Here is a 19,259-nt window from a genome sequence, read left to right as displayed (position 1 = left end):
AAATAAAATCATTTGGATCAAGTATAATATGAGGTATAGCTGCCAACTGGTTTTTTATTTGTATTTAGATCTATGGTATCTACTTTAGATTAAGTAGCTTGAGGACTTTCATTCTGTTTAATACATAATAATAATATTTGAATAGGGAATACTTATATTAAAATGTGGCTTTTAAAAAAGTAATGAGTAGACCAAGTGTAGTGGCTCACACCTGTAATCCCAGCATTTTTCAGGGACTAAGACTAGAGGATCAGTTGAACTCGGGAGTTCAAGACCAGCCTAGGCAACATAGTGAGACCCTGTCTGTATAAAATATTAGCCAGATGTGGTGTTACATGTCTGTAGTCTCAGCTAGTCAGAGGGTTAAGGTGGGAGGATTGCTTGAGTGAGGGATGAAGGCTGCAGTGAACTGTGATCATGCCAGTGCATTCCAACCTGGGTGATAGAGGGAGATCCTATCTCAAAAAAAAAAAAAAAAAAAAAAGATGAGTATATTTGTATGATGATTTATAATTTACAAATACTTTCATATATTTCTTTCATAGTTTCACATTGTGGAAGTTTAGCAGGGCATGTGGCATTATCCTCATTTTCAGTTTGTCCAAGATTGCAAAAAATTGGAGCTGGACTCATACCTGCCAATCTATTCTATCAGTTACCAAGGCTGAGAGGCAGAACTATGAAGTTAGAAGACCGTATTGTTAGTAATATGGAAAATACATAATACAATTACTTATATGTTTAAAGTAAAGCTTTACCACTTGAAAGAGAAGCTTTATATATCTGGAAAATACACGGAGGTGAAATGTCTTATTCTCTAAAGGAGAGATCAGCAAGCTTTTCTGTAAAGGCCAGATAGTATTTACAGACCCTTTGGTCTTTGTTACAGTTACTTTTCTGCTGAAGTACTAGCATGAAAGCAGCCATAGGCAATATATAAATGAATGAATGTATCTTTGTTCCAGTAAAACTTTATTCACAAAAACAGGTGGTGGGTCAGATTTGGCTCATGGACCATAGTTTGCCGACCCCTACTCTAAAGGATTACTTAAGATTTACAATTTTGTATCAATTTTTCAAGTTGGAAAAGATATAGAAGGGCATTTAGTCTATTCCCCTCATTTGATAGGTGAGGATTCTGAGATTCAGAGGGCTGTGTGTTGCCCAGGGTTTTCAAATTTTGGAAAAAGGATGTCTTAGCTTATTATTCCATAATTATGGGTTTTGTGAAAAATAATAGAATGTGATCATGGGTGATTTATATTGTTAATGATTTTAACTTTAAATCAATTTTTCTGCAATGGTGAAATATTTTAAATTCTTTGAATCGAAATATTTACTTTTTTTCCTAAATGAGAAATTTATGCAATTGGGATAAAGTTGATACTTTTACTTAAGGATTCCTCCCCATTCAAGTTTTACCCTCTATTTGAGAACTAAGAAATGCTGTTTTCAAAGGAGAAATGCAGTTTCTTTATAAGGTCTAACTACTTTTTACTTGGCTATTATGATAATGGACAAAGAAATGATATTCAAAAATGTTCTGTGGGAGCTTTCTTCTGGATGATTTTAAATCATTATACTGCCTGAAAGAAATTAGCCTGTAGATTCTTCATGAGCTATTATGTTCACCAGCATTTGATTGATGCAGTGTGGATATAAAAATGTTTTGAAGGATAAGATATGACTATTTTATGATTTTTATAATATGGGCAGCTAATGAACATGCTAACATTTTTTAGGTGGAGAGAGCAAAAATATCTTCCTTATATTGGCTGGTTTTAGCTGTCTTCGTATTTAATAGTGATCACTTTCTTAGGCTGTGAAAATTTTATATAAAAATGATGCAATAGAAGCCTGCCATATTAGTTTATAAAATGTTTTTTGTATTTTTATAAACTGAGAACATAGATCACAACTCTTATTTTGAAAAAAAAATGGGGTCAATATGTCTTAAATTCTCTTTCATCAAAAAAGTGATGCACATTTTTTAGAGGTAACGGCTCTTTAAATGCTTGAGTGTATTTTGAGGGCTGTGTCAGAGTTCTCCCAAACCACCCTCAGGTTTAGTGATTTGCCAGGAGGACTCAAAGAACTTATCATACAGTCATACTCACAGCTAAGATTTATTAGCAAAAAGGTATAAAGCAAAATCAGCAAAGGGAAAAGGTGTGTGGGGTGAAGTTGAGAGGAAACCAGGCGCAAGCTTTCAAGAATCTTTTCTCAGTGGAGTCCCATAGGTTATGCACAGTTCCCCCAGAGGTGTGACATGTGAAATGTTGTCTACTAGGGAAGCTCATTAGAGACTTGGACTTAAGGTTTTTATTGGGGACTTGTCACGTAGGCATGCTCTGCTAGCAAGTAACAAAATTCCAGTCTCCCAGAAAAAAAGCCAGGTGTTCAGCATAAACCATATTATTTGCACGAACGGTTTAGACACAGTGAGCGATTCTTATGAAGGGAACCTCCACAAAATCCCAGTTCCCAGATACTAGCCAAGGGTCAACCTTATAAGCAGCTCTTTTCTAAGAATAGCAGTTAGGCCTGTTGTTAATTCTTCTTTTGCAGTGGTATTAATGGTCGTTATGAAAAATTAAAGCTAAATGTAAAAATATGTAAATACCAAACAATACATAAATGTCCTGCCTAGCTGGTGGATATTTTCAATATGAACAGCAGTAATACTCTTCAAAAACTGTTTTATTATAAATGTTATTCACCCTAGGAAGCCATTAGAAACTCTGCAGAGGAATCAGTTGTACAGCTATCTTGACATTGTTAGCATCTATTCTTCAGGGTGAGTTTTACATCAAACAGTGGGAATATATGCCAAATTTTTGTAATAGATTTATAAAGTATACAGACTGTAGGAATTCAAGTTAAAATAATCAGCAGTATAGGCTAACTGGGAAAATGACTAGTTTGATTAGTGAGAAATTCTGACGTTTCTTAAAAGGAAACTTACTTTTAAGTAATTGACTACAAAGTGTTAAGTAGACATAGGTAGACATATCTTAAGAGACTCATTTGAAATTGTACCTTAATGTTTATATAAAAATAAATATCCATAAGATGCTTGAAATGAAAAATTTTGAAATGGTTCACGTCTGTAATCCCAGCACTTTGGGAGGCTGAGGTGGGTGGAACACTTGAGGTCAGGAGTCCAAAACCAGCCTGGCCAACATGGTGAAACCCCATCTCTACTAAAACTACAAAAATTAGCCAGGCATGGTGGCAGGCGCCTATAATCCCAGCTGCTCAGGAAGTTGAGGCAGGAGAATTGCTTGAACCCAAGAGGCGGAGGTTGCATCGAGTTGAGATTGTACCACTGCACTCTAGCGTGGGTGATAGAGGGAGACTCCATCTCAAAAAAAAGAAAGAAATTTTTTCAGATACTGAAAATATCTTGTTATAAAAGCCTCTCATACAATGTGTTTATACTTTTCTTTTGACATACTTTTTCTTCCTAAATAGTATAAGGTCAGCTTCACCCCACTGATTGATGATGTGATAAATCACATGTAGGTGTTACATTTCTTTATTGGCAATAAATAATAATAGAACCATGGGTAAATATGCAGAAAAATGTAAATCGTGATGATAAAAGTAAGTCTCTCTTAATTTGCTTTGAGTTGTAATTAGAGATGTTTATCACCTTTAAAAATAATTATTTTTTCACTCAATATGTGGCTTAATGTGAATAAACATGGTTTCTATACTTAAGAAGATAGCTGAGGATCAAAATAAAAATAATTATAATGAATACAGCAGAATAATCTTTGGCTAAATATTCAGAAGAAAACCTCAGTGGTGTTGACAGACAGAGTTAAAAATCAACACCAACAGTTAAAATGAATTATTATGACATCAAGAAAAGAGGGCAAGGATCAGCGATAGCACCAAGTGAAATGCTAACATATATGAAGTTTGTCTGCATGCCCAGCCACTTCTCCCTTCTGTTCCACACTGAGTTCCCCCATGATGTGGATCCTGGCTTCAATTCCAGGTTCCTGCATGTTGCCCTTCCTCTCTGCTCCCCACTCTAGTCACTAGACCTTTTTGTATCTACACACCACCCCTGCTTAACTGTAACTTATTTTTCACTTATATAATGCATTTCTGACTTCCAGGATTGTTTCTGCACTTCAAGAACACAAGTTGAATCACTCAGACCTGAAAAACAGTCTGAAACCAGTATCCATCAATACTTGGTAAGGAAATGGTTAGGCTGGATGCAGTGGTTCACACCTGTAATCCCAACACTTTGGGAGGCCAAGGCAGGAGGATCACTTGAGCCTAAGAGTTCGAGACCAGCCTGAGCAACATAGTGAGATCTCATCTTTAAAAAAAAAAAAAAAATGGTTGAGTACAATTAATGCTCTAACTTTGTCTTCTATTCACTTCTGGTTCTCCTCTATTTCTTTTTCTTTACAGTGTCTTTTACTATTTCTCCTTTCTCCTGCCATTTTCCAGGAGTCTATAACTGGCCATTTCTCTTCTTCCTAAAGTGGCTCTTCCTAAGCAGTTTACCTGTTCCTATGACTTAAGTTGTTCAAATTTCAGATTGTCCTGGAGTTACCACAGGTTTCCTGAGGGGACCCTGGCATCAAGCAGAACTGATGCTTCTCAGATTTTTACCTGCAACCCCAGACCCTTTCCTGCAGATTTCAGATTGTCCTGGGGTTACCACAGGTTTCCTGAGGGGACCCTGGTATCAAGCAGAACTGATGTTTCTCAGATTTTTACCCCAGACTCTTTCCTGGGCAACAGACATGCCTCTAGAATACCTCCGATTGGATTTTTCAAAGGCATCACTACTCAGTTTGAATAAAACCTTAATCTTCTTTTAAACCCACCAACTCATTGTATTTCCTACTTCGGCTAATGAAAAGTCATCCACTGTGTCATCCTAACTAGAAACTTTAGAGTTATCCTCACACGGCCTCTACCTCTGCCCCCATATTTATTATTCACCAAGTCTTCTGAATCTGTCTCTGAAATGCCCTGGGGTCTATCCCCTATTTCACATGAGCACTGCTACTGCTCAGGTCTCATTGTCTCTCACCCGGGCTCTTGCAGGTGGACTCGTTGCCTCTACTCTCCTAGACACACACATAGTCTTCTCCCACCACTCACATCTGTTCAGTGTTCAGTACTGCTACCAATACAGGCCTGCTTGTGTCGCTTTCCAGCTTTGAAACTTCCATTGGCTTACTAAAGCCTATAGAATAAAGTATAAATTAGCATAATATGAGGGCTCTTAGCTGGTGTAGAATATGTCTTAGTTTCATTCTCTACTTGAAATACTCTTTTTTCTTTTCTGCTTCTGAAATTCTTCCTCATCCATAAAGAATTGGTTCAAATATTGTATCTATGAAGCTTTTCCACTTATACTTTTTATTTGGCTCTGCTTCTGTATATCTTAGATATATCTTAGGATATTTCTTTGGGATCTTTTCTTCTCCTTATTCCATACTTTATATTGCATTTTTTTACTACAGAATGGAACCTACCTTGCAAATGCCTTATTCACTACAAAATTAGTGAATCCCAGTTAATTTTGCTTATAATTTAACCCCCAGCCCTATCTTCAGCTGTCTTTATTTCTGTTATTTGGCTTTTTATTCATTAATACTCTAGTCTTCTGGTTACCTGTCTCTTCATAAAATAGGACGTAGTATCTGAGGGGTTTTTTTTTTTAATTGGAGTACTTAGAAGGTGTATATATTTATGGGGTACTTGAGATATTTTGATACAGGCATATGATATGTGATAATTACATCAGGGTAAATGGGTTATCTATCACTTTAAGCATAAATCATTTCTTTGTGTTATAAACATTCCAATTATACTTTCAGTTATTTTAAAATGTACAATAAGTTATTGTTGACTGTAGTCACTCTGTCATGCTATCAAATACTAGATCTTATTCATTCTATCTAACTATATTTTTGTACTCATTAACCATCTCCAGTCTACCCACCCCTTCTTGGCCTCTATTCTCTAGCTCCATGAGTTCAGTTGTTTTAATTTTTAGCTCCCACAAGTGAGTGAGAACATGTGAAGTTTGTCTTTCTGGGCCTGCCATATTTCACTTAACATAATGGTCTTCACTTTCATCCATGTTGTTGCAAATGGTAGTATCTCATTCTTTTTTATGGCTAAATAATATTCCATTGTACGTATGTACCACATTTTCTTTATCCATTCATCTGTTGATGGACATTTAGGTTTCTTCCAAATCTTGGCTATTGTCAATAGTGCTGCAATAAACATGGATGTGTATATATCTCTTTGATATACTGATTTCTTTTCTTTTGGATATATACCTATCAGTGGGATTGCTGGATCATATGGTAGTTTTTTGTTTTTTGTTTTTAGTTTTTTGAGGAACCTCCATACTGTTCTCCATAGTAGTTGTACTAATTTGCATTATCACAACAGTATATGAGGGTTCTCTTTTCTCCATATCCTCACCAGCATTTGTTATTGCCTGTCTTTTGGATAAAAGCCATTTTAACTAGGGTGAGATGATATCCCCTTGTAGTTTCGATTTGCATTTCTCTGATGATCAGTGATGTTGAGCAGTTTTTCATATACCTGTTTGCCATTTGTATGTCATCTTTAAAGAACAATTGTTTTTATTTGTATTTTTTTGGAGATGGCCAAAAAGATTTGCCACCCCGTCTACACTGTAGTGGTGTAATCATAGCTCACAGCAGCCTTGAACTCCTGGGTTCAAGCAATCCTTTCACCTCAGGTTGTTGATAAGCTAGGACTACAGGCATGTATTACCACAGCCAGCTAATTAAAAGAGGTCTTACTATGTTGACCAGGCTGATCTGGAACTCCTGGCCTCCAGTGATCCTCCCACCTCAGCCTCCCAAAGTATTGGGCTTACAGGTGTGAGCCACTGTGCCCAGAACCGTATGTCTTCTTTTGAGAAATGTCTATTTCTAGATCTTTTGCCCATTTTTAAATCAGATGGTTAGATTTTTAAAATTGGATTATTTGAGCTCCTTATATATTCTGGTTATTAATCCCTTGTCAGATGAGTAATTTGCAAATATGTTCTCCCATTCTATGGGTTGTCTCTTCACTTTGTTTTTTCTTTTGCTCTGCAGAAACTTTTTAACTCACTGTGATTCATTTGTCCATTTTTGCTTGATTGCCTCTACTTTTGGGGTATTACTCAATTAATCTTTGCCCAGACCAATTTCCTGGACAATTTCCTCCATGTTTTCTTGTAGTAATTTCATAGTTTGAGGTCTTAGATTTAAGTCTTTAATCCATTTCAATTTTATTTTTTAATATAACAAGAGATATGGGTCTACTTTCATTCTTCTGCATACAAATATCCAGTTTTCCCAGCACCATTTATTGAAGAGACTGTCCTTTCCCCAGTGTATGTTCTTGGCATCTTTGTCAAAAATGAGTTCACTGTAGATGTATGGATTTATTTCTGAGTTCTCTGTTCTGTTCCATTGGCCTGTGTGTCTGTTTGTATACAAGTACCAAGCTGTTTTGGTTACAATAACTCTGTAGTATAATTTGAAGGCAGGTAATGTGATTCCTCCAGTTTTTTTCTTTTTAAGCTTAGGATTATATAACGACCTTCCATGTCTCTTTTTATAAGTTTTGCCTTGAAATTTATTTTGCCTGATATACATGTATATCAACTCCTGTTCTTTTTCTGTTTCCATTTATATGGAATATTTTTCTTACCCTATTTATTTTCAGTCTATGAGTGTCTTTATAGGTGAAGTATGGTTCTTGTAGGCAACAGATAATTGAATCTTTTTAAAAAATTGATTCAGCTACTGTATGTCTATTCATTGGAGAGTTTAATCCATTGATATTCAGTGTTATTATTGATAAGGACTTAACTGCTGGCTTTTGTTATTTGTTGTGTATTCTCTTCCTTCCTTCCTGTCTTCTTCCTTTTTGTGAAGTTTATTTTCTCTGGTGGTATGTTTTAGTTTCTTGTTTTTCATTTTTGTTGTGTATATGTGTTGTAGATTTTATTATTTGATGTTACCATGAGGCTTGCAAATAACATAACATATTATTTTAAACTGACAACTTGACACTGATTGCAGAAACAAACAGGCAAAGACAGAACTAATAAAAACTGTACACTTTAACTTCATTCCTCCTGTTTTTTAACTTTTTGTGGTTTCTATTTATATCTTCTTATGCTATTTTGAAAAGGTATTGTAGTTATTATTTGTTCATCTTTTAATCTTTCTACTCACGATATGAGTAGTTTACATACCACAATTACAATGTTATAATAGTCTGTTTTTATGTATGTATTTATTATTACCAGTGAGTTTTGTACCTTCAGATAATTTCTTACTGCTTGTTAACATTGTTTTCTTTTAGACTGAATAACCCCCTTTAGCATTTTTTGTAGGAGAGGTCTGGCATTGATGAAATCCCGCAGCTTTTGTTTTTCTGGGAAAGTCTTTATTTCTCCTTCCATGTTTGAAGGATATTTTCACTGGATAAACTGTGAAAGTTTTTCACTGGGTGTGGTGGCTCACACCTGTAATCCCAGCACTTTGGGAGGCCAGGGTGGGCGGATCACAAGGTCAGGAGATCAAGACCATCCTGGCTAACATGGTGAAACCCCATCTCTACTAAAAATACAAAAAATTAGCTGGGCGTGGTGGCACACGCCTGTAATCCCCCCTACTCGGGAGGCTGAGGCAGGAGAATCGCTTGAACTCAGGAGGTGGAAGTTGCAGGGAGCCAAGATCGCACCATTGCACTCCAGCCTGGGTGACAGAGTGAGACTCCGTCTCAAAAAAAAAAAAAAAAGGTTTTTCCTTCAGCACTTTAAATATGTTATGCTACTCTCTCCTGGCCTGTAAGGTTTCCACTGATAAGTCTGCGCAAGATGTATCGGAGCCCCTTTATATGTTCTTTCTTTTTTCCTACTTCTTTTAGGATCCTTTCTTTATCCTTGACCTTTGGAAGTTTGATTGTTAAATGTCTTTTTTGGGTTAAATCTGCTGGGTGTTCCATAACCTTCTTGGATACTGGATATTGATAATCTTGGATACTTGGATAACTTCTTGGATACTTGGATATTGATATCTTTCTCTAGGTTTGGAAAGTTCTCTGTTATTATCCCTTTGAATAAGCTTTCTATTCTGATATCTTTCTCTACCTCCTCTTCAATGCCAATAACTTAGATATGCCCTTTTGAGGCTGTTTTCTAGATCTTATAGGTGTGCTTCATTCTTTCATATACTTTTTTCTTTTGTCTTCTCTGTGTATTTTCAAATAACCTATCTTCGATTTCACTAATTCTTTCTTCTGCTTGATCAATTTTGCTATTGAGAGACTCTAATGCATTCTTCAGTATGTCAGTTGAATTAGAATTTGTTTGATTTTTAAAAAATTAGTACCATCTCTTTGTTAAATTTATCTGATGGGATTCTGAATTCCTTCTCTGTGTTATCTTGAAATTTGTTGAACTTCCCCAAAACAGCTATTTCAAATTCTCTGTCTGGAAGGTCACGTATCTCTGTCACTCCGGGATTGGTCACTGGTACCTTACTTTGCTCATTTGGTGAAATCATGTTTTCCTAGATGTTCTTGATGCTTGTAGGTGTTCATTAATGTCTGCACATTGAAGCGTTACGTATTTATCGTAGTCTTTGAAGGCTGAACTTAACTCGTACCCATTCTTCTTGGGAAGACTTTCCAAGTATTTATAGGGAATTGAGTATTGTGATCTAAGTCTTTGGTCACTGCAACTCTATCTGCATTAGGACCACTTTAAGCCCAGCAAAACTGTAACTCTTGCAGACTCACAGAGGTACCATCTTGGTGGTCTTGGGTAAGGTCTGAGAGAATTACCTGGATTACTAGGCAGGGAATCTCGTTTTCTTCCCTTACTTTCCCCCCAAACAGTTTCTTTTTCCATGCTGAGCTGCCTGGAGCAGGGCGAGGGGTGACACAAGCACTGCTGTTGCCACCACAACTAGGACTGCACTGGGTCAGACCTGAAGCTCAGCACAGTGCTGGGTCTTGCCCCAGGCCTGCAGCCACCACTGCCCAGCTGGATGTTCACTCAAGGACCAAGGGCTCTTCAGTCACCAGGTGTTGAATCCAGCTAGGCTGTGTCCTTCTCTTCAGGGCAGTGAGCTCCCCACCTGGCCCTGGGTGGGTCCAGAAATGCCTTCTGGGGGCAGGGCCATGGGTCAGGAACCTTAGGAATCTACTTTGTGCTCTATTCTACTGCAGCTGAGCTGGCACGCAAACCACAGGACAAAGTCCTTCCCATTCTTCCCTCTCCTTTCCTCAGGCAGAAGGAGTCTCATGGCCACCATTGTCCCCGGCCCATAGCAGAGTCCTGCCTGGCTATTGCCAGTGTTTACTCAAGGCCCGAGGGCTCTTCTGTCAGCTTGTGGTGAATATTGCCAGGCCTGGGTTTCTCCCTTCAGGGCCGGTGGGCTACCATTTAGCCCAGGGCCAGTCCAGAAGTGCTATCCAGGAGCCAAGGCCTGGAATCAGGGACCCCAGGAGTCTGCTTAGTGCTCTAGCCTACTGTGGCTGAGCTGGTACCCAAGCTGCAAGACCAAGCCCCCTTTACTCTCCCCTCTATTTACTCAAGCAGAAGGAGCCTCTACCTGTGGCCACCACAGTTGAGAATGTGCTAGTTCACACCTGAAGCCAGCATGGCCCTGAGTTTCACCCAAGGCCCACAGCAAGTACTGCCTGGGTAGTGTTGATGGTTATTCAAGGCGCAAGGTCCTAGTCAGCAGGTGATGGATCCTGCCAGAACTAGGTCAGTTTCCCTTCTGGCCCAGGGTGTGTCTAGAAATGTTGTCCAGGAGCTAGGGCTTGGAATGGGGGCCTCAGGAATCTGGTACCCTATTCTACTGTGGCTGAGCTGGAATCCAAGTTATAAGACAAAGTCCTTTTTATTCAAGACCAAGCCCCCTTTCCTCTCCCCTCCTCAAGGGAAAGGAAGGAATCTCCTGGAGCTACAAGCTGCACGGCCTGGGGTTAGAAGAGGAGTGACAGAAGCACTCCCTTGGCTGCCCTGGCTGGTGTCTCACTAGGTCATGGGCCCCCCAAGTCCACTGGCTCCAAGCCCAGCACAGCACCAGGAATTGCCCTGGAATTGCAGTCCTTGTGGCCTAGACTACCTTTCAGATTTGTTTAGGACCCCAGAGGCTTTCAGCCTGTGGTGGCAGACAAGGCTTGCTGGAATTCAGGTTCCAACTGCTGGGATGGGTGATTCCCCTCTGGCTAAGGCTGATCTAAATACTCCCTCCTTGGGCGGTGGCTGAATTCTTTACTGTGTTGCTTTCTGCTGTGACTGGCAACACTGAGTTCCAGTGCAAAGTCCCACAATCACTGCACTCTCCCTCCCCAGGGGATGAGGGAGGGGAGGCATCAGCTATTCAACACTGTCTTTCCTACCCTGTTCAGTGCCTCTTTCAGTGATAGGAAGTTAAAACCAGGTACTGTGATAGCTCACCTGATTTTTTATTCTTACGAAGGTGCCTTCTTGTTTGGATAGTTGTTCAATTTGGTGTTCCTGAAGGGTGGGGGAAGATTGCTAGAGGGTTCTATTCAGCCATCTTTCTCCACCTCCCTCACAGTCTGAGTTTTAATTCAAGTAAATCCCTTTGGGTGAGGCAGAAAGTAAAGTGATTCTTGTCTCCATGCTGTTACCGAGAGAGGCCTAGAACTAAGCAAATGTTCACAGCTGCCACCTGAATCCTTTAAACCTCCAGGTTGGAGCCTTTCTATAATTTAAGGATTGAAATGTCACATCCCTCTCTGTTAGTAGAGTTAGACTAAAATCTTCAGTGAGAGAAGCAGAAGCATAATCTGAAGTTTCTCGTGGAAACATGAATTGGAAAAGTTGTATAATGTAAGTTGACACCAGCTGGAAACTGGTGCCTGATGACTAGAAAAACTTCCCTGTGCACTCTCTGAGTCATGCTGTAAAACACCATCTGTTGTCTTTTCTTTGGACAGCTTGTTCTCCATTGGCCTGGACTTTGTAGATAGGATTAAATTTTATGTTAAAATATCATGTTTGGGGGACAATCTGGTTTTCCAAGTGATTTGTGTCTCCTGTAACTTTGGAAACCCCTCTATCTGTAGGAAAATTCATTTCCTATAGTTAACCTTTGCAAATGAAAGGCTGTGGTGTTTGACCTGAGATGCTGCTTTTTAAAATAATGCAATTTTAGCATTACAGTGATTCATGAGAGGCCATCTAGTCTAATTTTCAACTTATGTAGGGAGTGTTCTCTACAATATCTCTGAGAGTTCATTGTAGAAATGTAAATAAAAAGAGCTCCATTGTAGAAAAATAGTCATCACAGAAAAATAGAAACATACAGAAAGGTATGTTTCACCACAAGTAAAAGTCTGGCAGGATCTCTCTGAAAACACTTCAGAGTGCTATTCATTGGCTTGATTATTTAACCAATGAGGAACATCCAATGATGTTCCTCAGCCTCTTGGATCAGAAACTGGATTTAGTCAGCAAACCTAGAGTGGATCCATATTTCAGTATCAGATCCACATTAATCAAGCTCATTATAAACCCAGTCTCCCAGTGCCAGAGGAAATGGTGCCCTTACATTGTATCATCAATCCACTCTTATAGAAAAGTTACATGGGAAACCAAATCATTAGAGGCAGTTTAATGTATAATGGAGAACTAATGACAGCTGTCAAAGTACTTGAAATTCATATCACAGTACTTCCTTTCACTGCAAGCAGACATTTGTGGGCATCAAAACTTTTCTTTTTCTAGCCTTCCAATTGCTGACCATTCCCTCTTCACTTCCAGTTCTTGTACCTCCGTGTAGCTCAACTACTGTCAATGGTGGTCGTCCAACCTCCAAATATATCAATGGAGAGAGGATAATGGAAAGAGGCAGCTTGATGCCTGAACTACACTTGGATGGCACCGGTTACTCCACGTTTCTTATGCGGAACTGAAATCTACTTCCTGGAGCTTCTATCTGTTGATCTCAGCTCTTCTCGCTGAGCAATTGTTTACCCTTCTATATTAGTCTTTTGGTCACTTGCAAATGGCAACTATATATATTCTTAATATTTTCTTTTCCAGATTAAATATTTTCAACTCCTCCATTGTTGCTGGAACCTTCACCGACTTGGTTGGCCTTCTCCAGGCATCACCATTTTACAGTCACCACTTTATAATTCCCTCTTAAACTGTGGAGTCTCAATTATCCATAGTGCTCCAGATACTATCTAATCATTTCAGAACACAGTGAAACTCTTGTCTCTTCCAGTCTGCTCAATTTTGCTTCTGTAAATGTAGCTCCATATTATGCTTTTATTTAACCTTCTCTGTCATGCTATTGACTGAAACCTCCAAGTCATAAACCTGGTATCCTCAATTTTGTATTTAGGCTATTGTTTTTTGTTTGTTTGTTTTTTAACTTAAGTGCAAGGTTTTGCATTTATCTTTGTAAAATTTTATTGAACTGGGCCCATTCTTCTAGTTGCAGGATGATTGTGAGTCCTGCCTTTTTTTTTTTTTTTTCGGTAATTAGCTATGCCCAGCAATGCATGATCCATACTTTTTCTTTTTTCAAGCCAGCCTGTTTCATTTTCAGGAAGTCATTAAAAAGTTTAACAGAGCAAAGTCAAGGACTTTGCCATAATTTTTGCTTTCTATCATCTAACTGGTCATCAAGTGAAAAAGAGAAGTGGGGTTAGTTTGGGAAGATTTGCTCTTAGTAAATCCGAGTTGTCTTCTTGGGATTACCATGTGGCTTTTTAAAGTGCCCATAGTTCACCTATCGAATAATTTGATCTCTGACTTTACTGGGCAGCAGCATCAAGCTTGCCCCTTTGTAGTTTTCTCCCTTTTTGAAAATTGGGTCATTGTTTGCTACTTCTATTCTGGTTTTTCATCTGAGTTCTACCATAGTTGCAAACTTCATATCCTAAGTGTAATTGCCCTGGGCCTGGAGGTTTGAACCTATTTAAAACAACCTTTTTAGAGCTTTGAATACTTACTTACAAGTTTATTTACAAGTGTTATTTACAAGTGTCCCTTCTAGTTTAAATAAGACTTAATTCCCTAATGGAATAGATGGAAGCAAAATAGACGCTGATTAGTTCTGATTTTAGTCCATCACCCCATAACATTATGCTGTTTTTTCCAAGCCTATGAACTATGAGCCTTAGTTCATTATGTCTTTAGCCTTCCTGACAGGCTTACAGGTTGATATCACTTAAAAATTTTTAAAACTGTTATATTTTCTTTCTGTCTCTTTTATGTGGTCTTTAAATCTGAGTTTATCTGGAGACTACCTGTTTTAAAGAAACTGAATTGCTTCCATCAGATTGTAAAGAGGCAGAAAAAAAGAGAAACTAAATTGCTTTATTTTGATTTGTTTTCTCATCAGGATTTTTCCAATCGTATAGTAGAATTTCTTTTTACATTCTTTCATTCCTCTTGAACAATAGTCACCCTTATTCATCTTTAGCCATGGGTTTGTAATTCCTTTTTTCCTGCTCTCTTAAAGTTTAGGGAACATTTAATCCTGTGACTGTTTCAAACTCCATGTCTGTCTCTTGATTAAAAAGAGCTAACTAAGAATGTGAAAAGGAGTTAACACAATTCCTAGCACATAGTAATGTTATTTTTCCCCCTTTTTCCTTCCCCTGCCACCTGTCTGTAGAGGCTCCTAAGTTGGAGTACTTAGGTCCATTGGGAGACCCTCATGGCTATCATATGAAGCCAGTAGTTTAGGCGTCTTCTTTTTCACACCTTCATGTTATTTCACTGTCACTGTATTCAGGTGCAAACCTGACTCTCACTCCAAAGCACACCATGAGACCTCCTATCAGTACTTGGTCATACACTTAGGAGGTCTATCTCCTTTGATTTTTCTTTCTGACCTCCCGTCTGATTCATCTTGCTAAAAACTTCATCGGCAATTTTAATAGGCTGCAGTCTGGAAACTCTTCCTTGACTGTTAACATCTTCACTAGCAGAGCATGTACCTTGTGCAAAATATGGCTCTAGCTTGAAGCAAGAGCACAAGCATAGAATATCCCTCACAGGTCTCTGCAGCTCTTCGCTTGGTACATTTGTCAGCTATCCTGAAGAATTAACATTCTTCGCAACTCCTAAACATTTTACTGGAAATTACACTGGAAAGTATTCCTTGCTATCTGTAAATCTAAATCTCCTTTTCCTGCCCTCTCCATAGGCTAATGGCTTTCTAACTAACATCAATGAGCAACTGGTAAATTCCTTTTAGATCTTAAAACAGTCTCTTAAGCCACCTTGCAGTACCTTCCTAATGAGCACCTCTGTGTTTGAAAATATAACACCAGTGTTTTATATTGGGGCAGGGGGACCAAGAATTTCATCTATTTTGTTTTTATCTTTAAAAACAAATGCAGGTTGATGAGCCAACCCTTTCCTGGTCACCTCCATCCACTAGAGCAAGCGAAGTAGTATGTTCCACCAACGTTTCTCACTACGAGCTCCAAGTAGAAATAGGTAATAATTCTGAATTTCTAATTGACCCTTCAGTGTTAGAAATTAAATTGATGACAAAAATATTATTTTGTAGACAAGTTTTTTCTGTTGTTACCTCCAGCATAAAACTAGATGCTAATTGTGTCAGTCAAGTGGATTCAATTAATTTATGTCTATCTTAAAATAATGACTCAAATTTTTTCAGGATTACTGTCTAGAACGTTTACTTTTCCATTGAAGTACATTTACATGAGGATGACACTAAATACTTATTATTTGTGTGTTTATTGGGGGAAGCATCTATTTTATGGGTATAATTTTTACTGGGTATGAAGTAAAATCAAGTCAGATAAATCTTTTCAGTCACAGTCCGTTAACTAAATTGCTTCTTAGTTTAAAAATTTATCTAAAATCCCATTTGTAATAGAAAGCTTTTTCAGTTAAGTGTGGAATAGGATGGGTTATTGTTTATAGCTTTACATATGTGAAACATTTGCTCTGAATATTCAGAAACATCTGTTAAACAAATAGGGGAACAAAGCATAGGAGAACACTTGGAATTGACATCATCTCTAGGAAGATGAAGACACAATATAGTACTTTAGTAGAGGTATGTCCTAAGTGTTATGGGAATGGAGAAGATGGAGCATACAACGAACCACCTCTGGGAGTTAAGAGAAATGGCAAAAAGGGGCTGGATCTTGAATGAGGAAGAGTTTGCTAGATATTCTAGTCATAGGTTTTGTTATAGACAACATAAACAATCCTGGCTAACTTAAGTGAAAAAGGAATATTTGAACAATGCTGCTAACTCACAGAATTATTGGCTAGAGAAATAGGTTTGGAAGAAGCCAAGAGAAGCTGCATGACAAGAACCAGGACTGTGGAATAGGAGCAGCCTAGTGAATGTACTGCCCGCCACCAGACGCTGGCCCACTGCAGGAAGCTCTGACGACTGCTGCTGCTTTGTCCTTCACTCCATGCTCCAGTTGGCCAAGCATAGGTCACATACCAAGGTCAAGGAGACTAAGGGAGAGTAAGGATCTAACCTTTTTGAAATAACACATAGTGGCAAATGCCCCAAAATTAGAAAGGAGTTTCAGATGGTGCCAATTCTAAAAAGATGAAAACATGTTTACCTCAGTAAATGACTGAGGAAGGATGGTTAGGGGAGAATACCATATAGTTCCTCTGTGACTACAAGTGGGGACAAGGGGAGAGTAGGCAGTGGTAGGAGATGAATCTGGAAAGGCAGGTTTGGAACGCGTTGTGAAGGACTTCATGTGGTTGGATTTAGAATGGCGTCCACAACCTACCCTCCTTATTACTCAGATGATTTAAGGTGGAGATTTGGAATTTACTGTCCTTCTGCTAGAGAGACATTGTGGAATCGTGATGACAATAATACCATCTAACAGGCATGATGCTGAACATTTAGTATGTATTTTTTTCCTTTAACCCTTTGCCACTCCCATTTCACAGATGAGGACACTGAGGCCCTGAGATAGTCATACAGTTAGTGATTTGAAACCAGATCTTTCTGACTGTAGGATCTAAGCTCTCAGCTGCTGCAGGACCTGCCATTGATAAAATGCCAAATTTAAAACAGCTCAGGCAACAGTCAGGAAGATGTAGTAGATCAGCAGTGCACAACCAGAAGTGTCATCTTCATTACCTGTGTCTTTTTAAAAATTACAACACCTATATTCCATCATAGAGCTACTGGACCAAGGTTTCTGGGGTGTGGGGTCAAGGCAGAGGCATTTTACAGTAGTTCCCTCAGTAATTCTGGTGTGTGCCCTGGCTGAGAATGTAGAGCATATGAGGGAGTCACTGCATACATCCAGGGCGACAGGATGGGGCTCAGACTAAGTCAGTGACGCTGACACTGAGGAGAGGAGATGAATTTGAGATTAACTTCATTTCAAAAATAAAACTGACAAAATTTGGTGACCATGGAGAGAGGGAGTTAACTAACGTTTATTAGGTGGCTGCTAGCAAGTGCCACTCTAGGTGTTTTACATTTAAAAAGCTGACGATACCAAATGCTGGTGAGTATGTCAGGCAGTGACAGTTCTTATACATTGTTTGTGGGAATGTGAAATGATTCAGCCACTTTTGAAAACAGTTTGGCAACTTCTTATAATGTTAAGCATACATTTACCACATGACCCAGCAATCTCACTCGTAGATATTTGCCAAAGATAAATGAAAACATATGTCTACCTATACATTATAGGTATAGGAATGTTTTTGGCAGCTTTATAGTCACCGAAAACTGAAAACAACCTAAATAACCATCAGTATTATAAATGGATAAATAAATTGTGGTATAGCCATACAATTGTTTATTGCTCAGCAATAGAAATTAATTGCTGATACATACAACAAAGTGGATGAGTCTCAGAAGCATATGCCAAGCGAAAGAAGCTAAACACAAAAGAAGCTGACTACTGTGTTCTTTTTGACGCCATTTATGTGACAAAAATCAGATTGGTGGTTGCCAGGGACTAGGAGTGGGGACAGGGGATTGCTGAGTAGCAGTCCATTGTGTGAGTATATCGTAATTGGTTTATCAAGTCACAGTTTTAGTCATTATAATAGATATGTAATGGTGTGTCACTGTTTTAATTTGCATTTCTCTATCTTGAGCATCTTTTCATATGCTTACTGGCTGTTCTTATATCTTATTTTGTGGATTGCCTGTTTAATCCTCTGCCTGTTTTTTAATTGGATTGCTTGATAAGTATTATTAATACTTTGAATGAGTAGTGTGCCTTTTCATTTTCTTAACAGTACTTTTTGAAGAGCAAGACTTTTCAATTTTGATGAAGTCTAAATTGTCAATTTTTTTTCTTCTTTGCTTGCTAACATGACTTTTATGCCTGATTATAGGAAGAGGATTTGACAACTTGACTTCTGTCCATCTTGCACGGCATACTCCCACGGGAACACTGGTAACTATAAAAATTACAAATCTGGAAAACTGCAATGAAGAACGCCTGAAAGCTTTACAGGTAACAATATGAAGAAAATGATACACAGTTGGCCCTCTGTATCCACTGGTTCCACATCTGCAGATTCAACCAATTGTGAATAGAAAACATATATTTTAAAATAAATAATACAATAAAAAATAGTACAAATAAAACACAGCATAACTATTTACATAGCATTTACATTGTATTAGACATTATAAGTAACCTAGAAATGATTTAAAGTATATAGGAGGATGTGCATAGCTTATATGTGAATATTATGCCATTTTATACAAGGGACTTGAGCATTCTTAGATTTTGGTACATTCATGGGGTGGTGTGTGGGAGGCGGTCAGGGGATGCAGTCCTGGAACCAATGCTCCATGGATATTAAGGGGTGATTGTATTTAATATAATGTTTATTTGAGGAGATTACATCTATAAGAATTTTCTCCCCCAAACTAATAATTCTTCTGTTAGGGAAATATAGATTTCTTCTAATTAACATGCAGTTACAGAATTGGAAAGAATATGTGGAAGCCAGATTCATTATATGAAAGAACACATGTATTCCAACTTTGGTAACTGCTGCTCCTTCAAATGAATATCATATTCAAAATGCAGGTCTGGAGTTTTACAATACCCCTAGTTAGTCCCATCCTAAATAGTCACATAGGGCAATGGAAGAAATAAAAAACAGTTTCCTTTTCATCCAGATAAGCAAAATTAATTTCCAAATGACAAATTTTGACAGAATTGCATTTCAGGTA

General features: G+C 38.2%; 1 protein-coding gene across 1 annotated transcript in view; it reads left to right on the top strand.

The window, feature by feature from the left end:
* The window catches only part of STRADB (STE20 related adaptor beta), a 29,589-nt gene that overhangs the window by 3,581 nt on the left and 6,749 nt on the right, over window positions 1-19,259 (top strand). The window contains exons 3-5 of the mRNA XM_050750662.1: window positions 4,131-4,211; window positions 15,433-15,532; window positions 18,407-18,528. Of these exons, the coding sequence (XP_050606619.1) occupies window positions 4,131-4,211; window positions 15,433-15,532; window positions 18,407-18,528 (303 nt within the window). The remainder of the gene's footprint in view (window positions 1-4,130; window positions 4,212-15,432; window positions 15,533-18,406; window positions 18,529-19,259) is intronic.

The sequence above is a fragment of the Macaca thibetana genome, chromosome 12, assembly GCF_024542745.1.
Source record: "Macaca thibetana thibetana isolate TM-01 chromosome 12, ASM2454274v1, whole genome shotgun sequence".
In the NCBI taxonomy this organism is placed as follows: Eukaryota; Metazoa; Chordata; class Mammalia; order Primates; family Cercopithecidae; genus Macaca; species Macaca thibetana.
The sequence above is the reverse complement of the archived record's forward strand: the minus strand, read 5'-3'. Positions and strand labels throughout refer to the sequence as shown.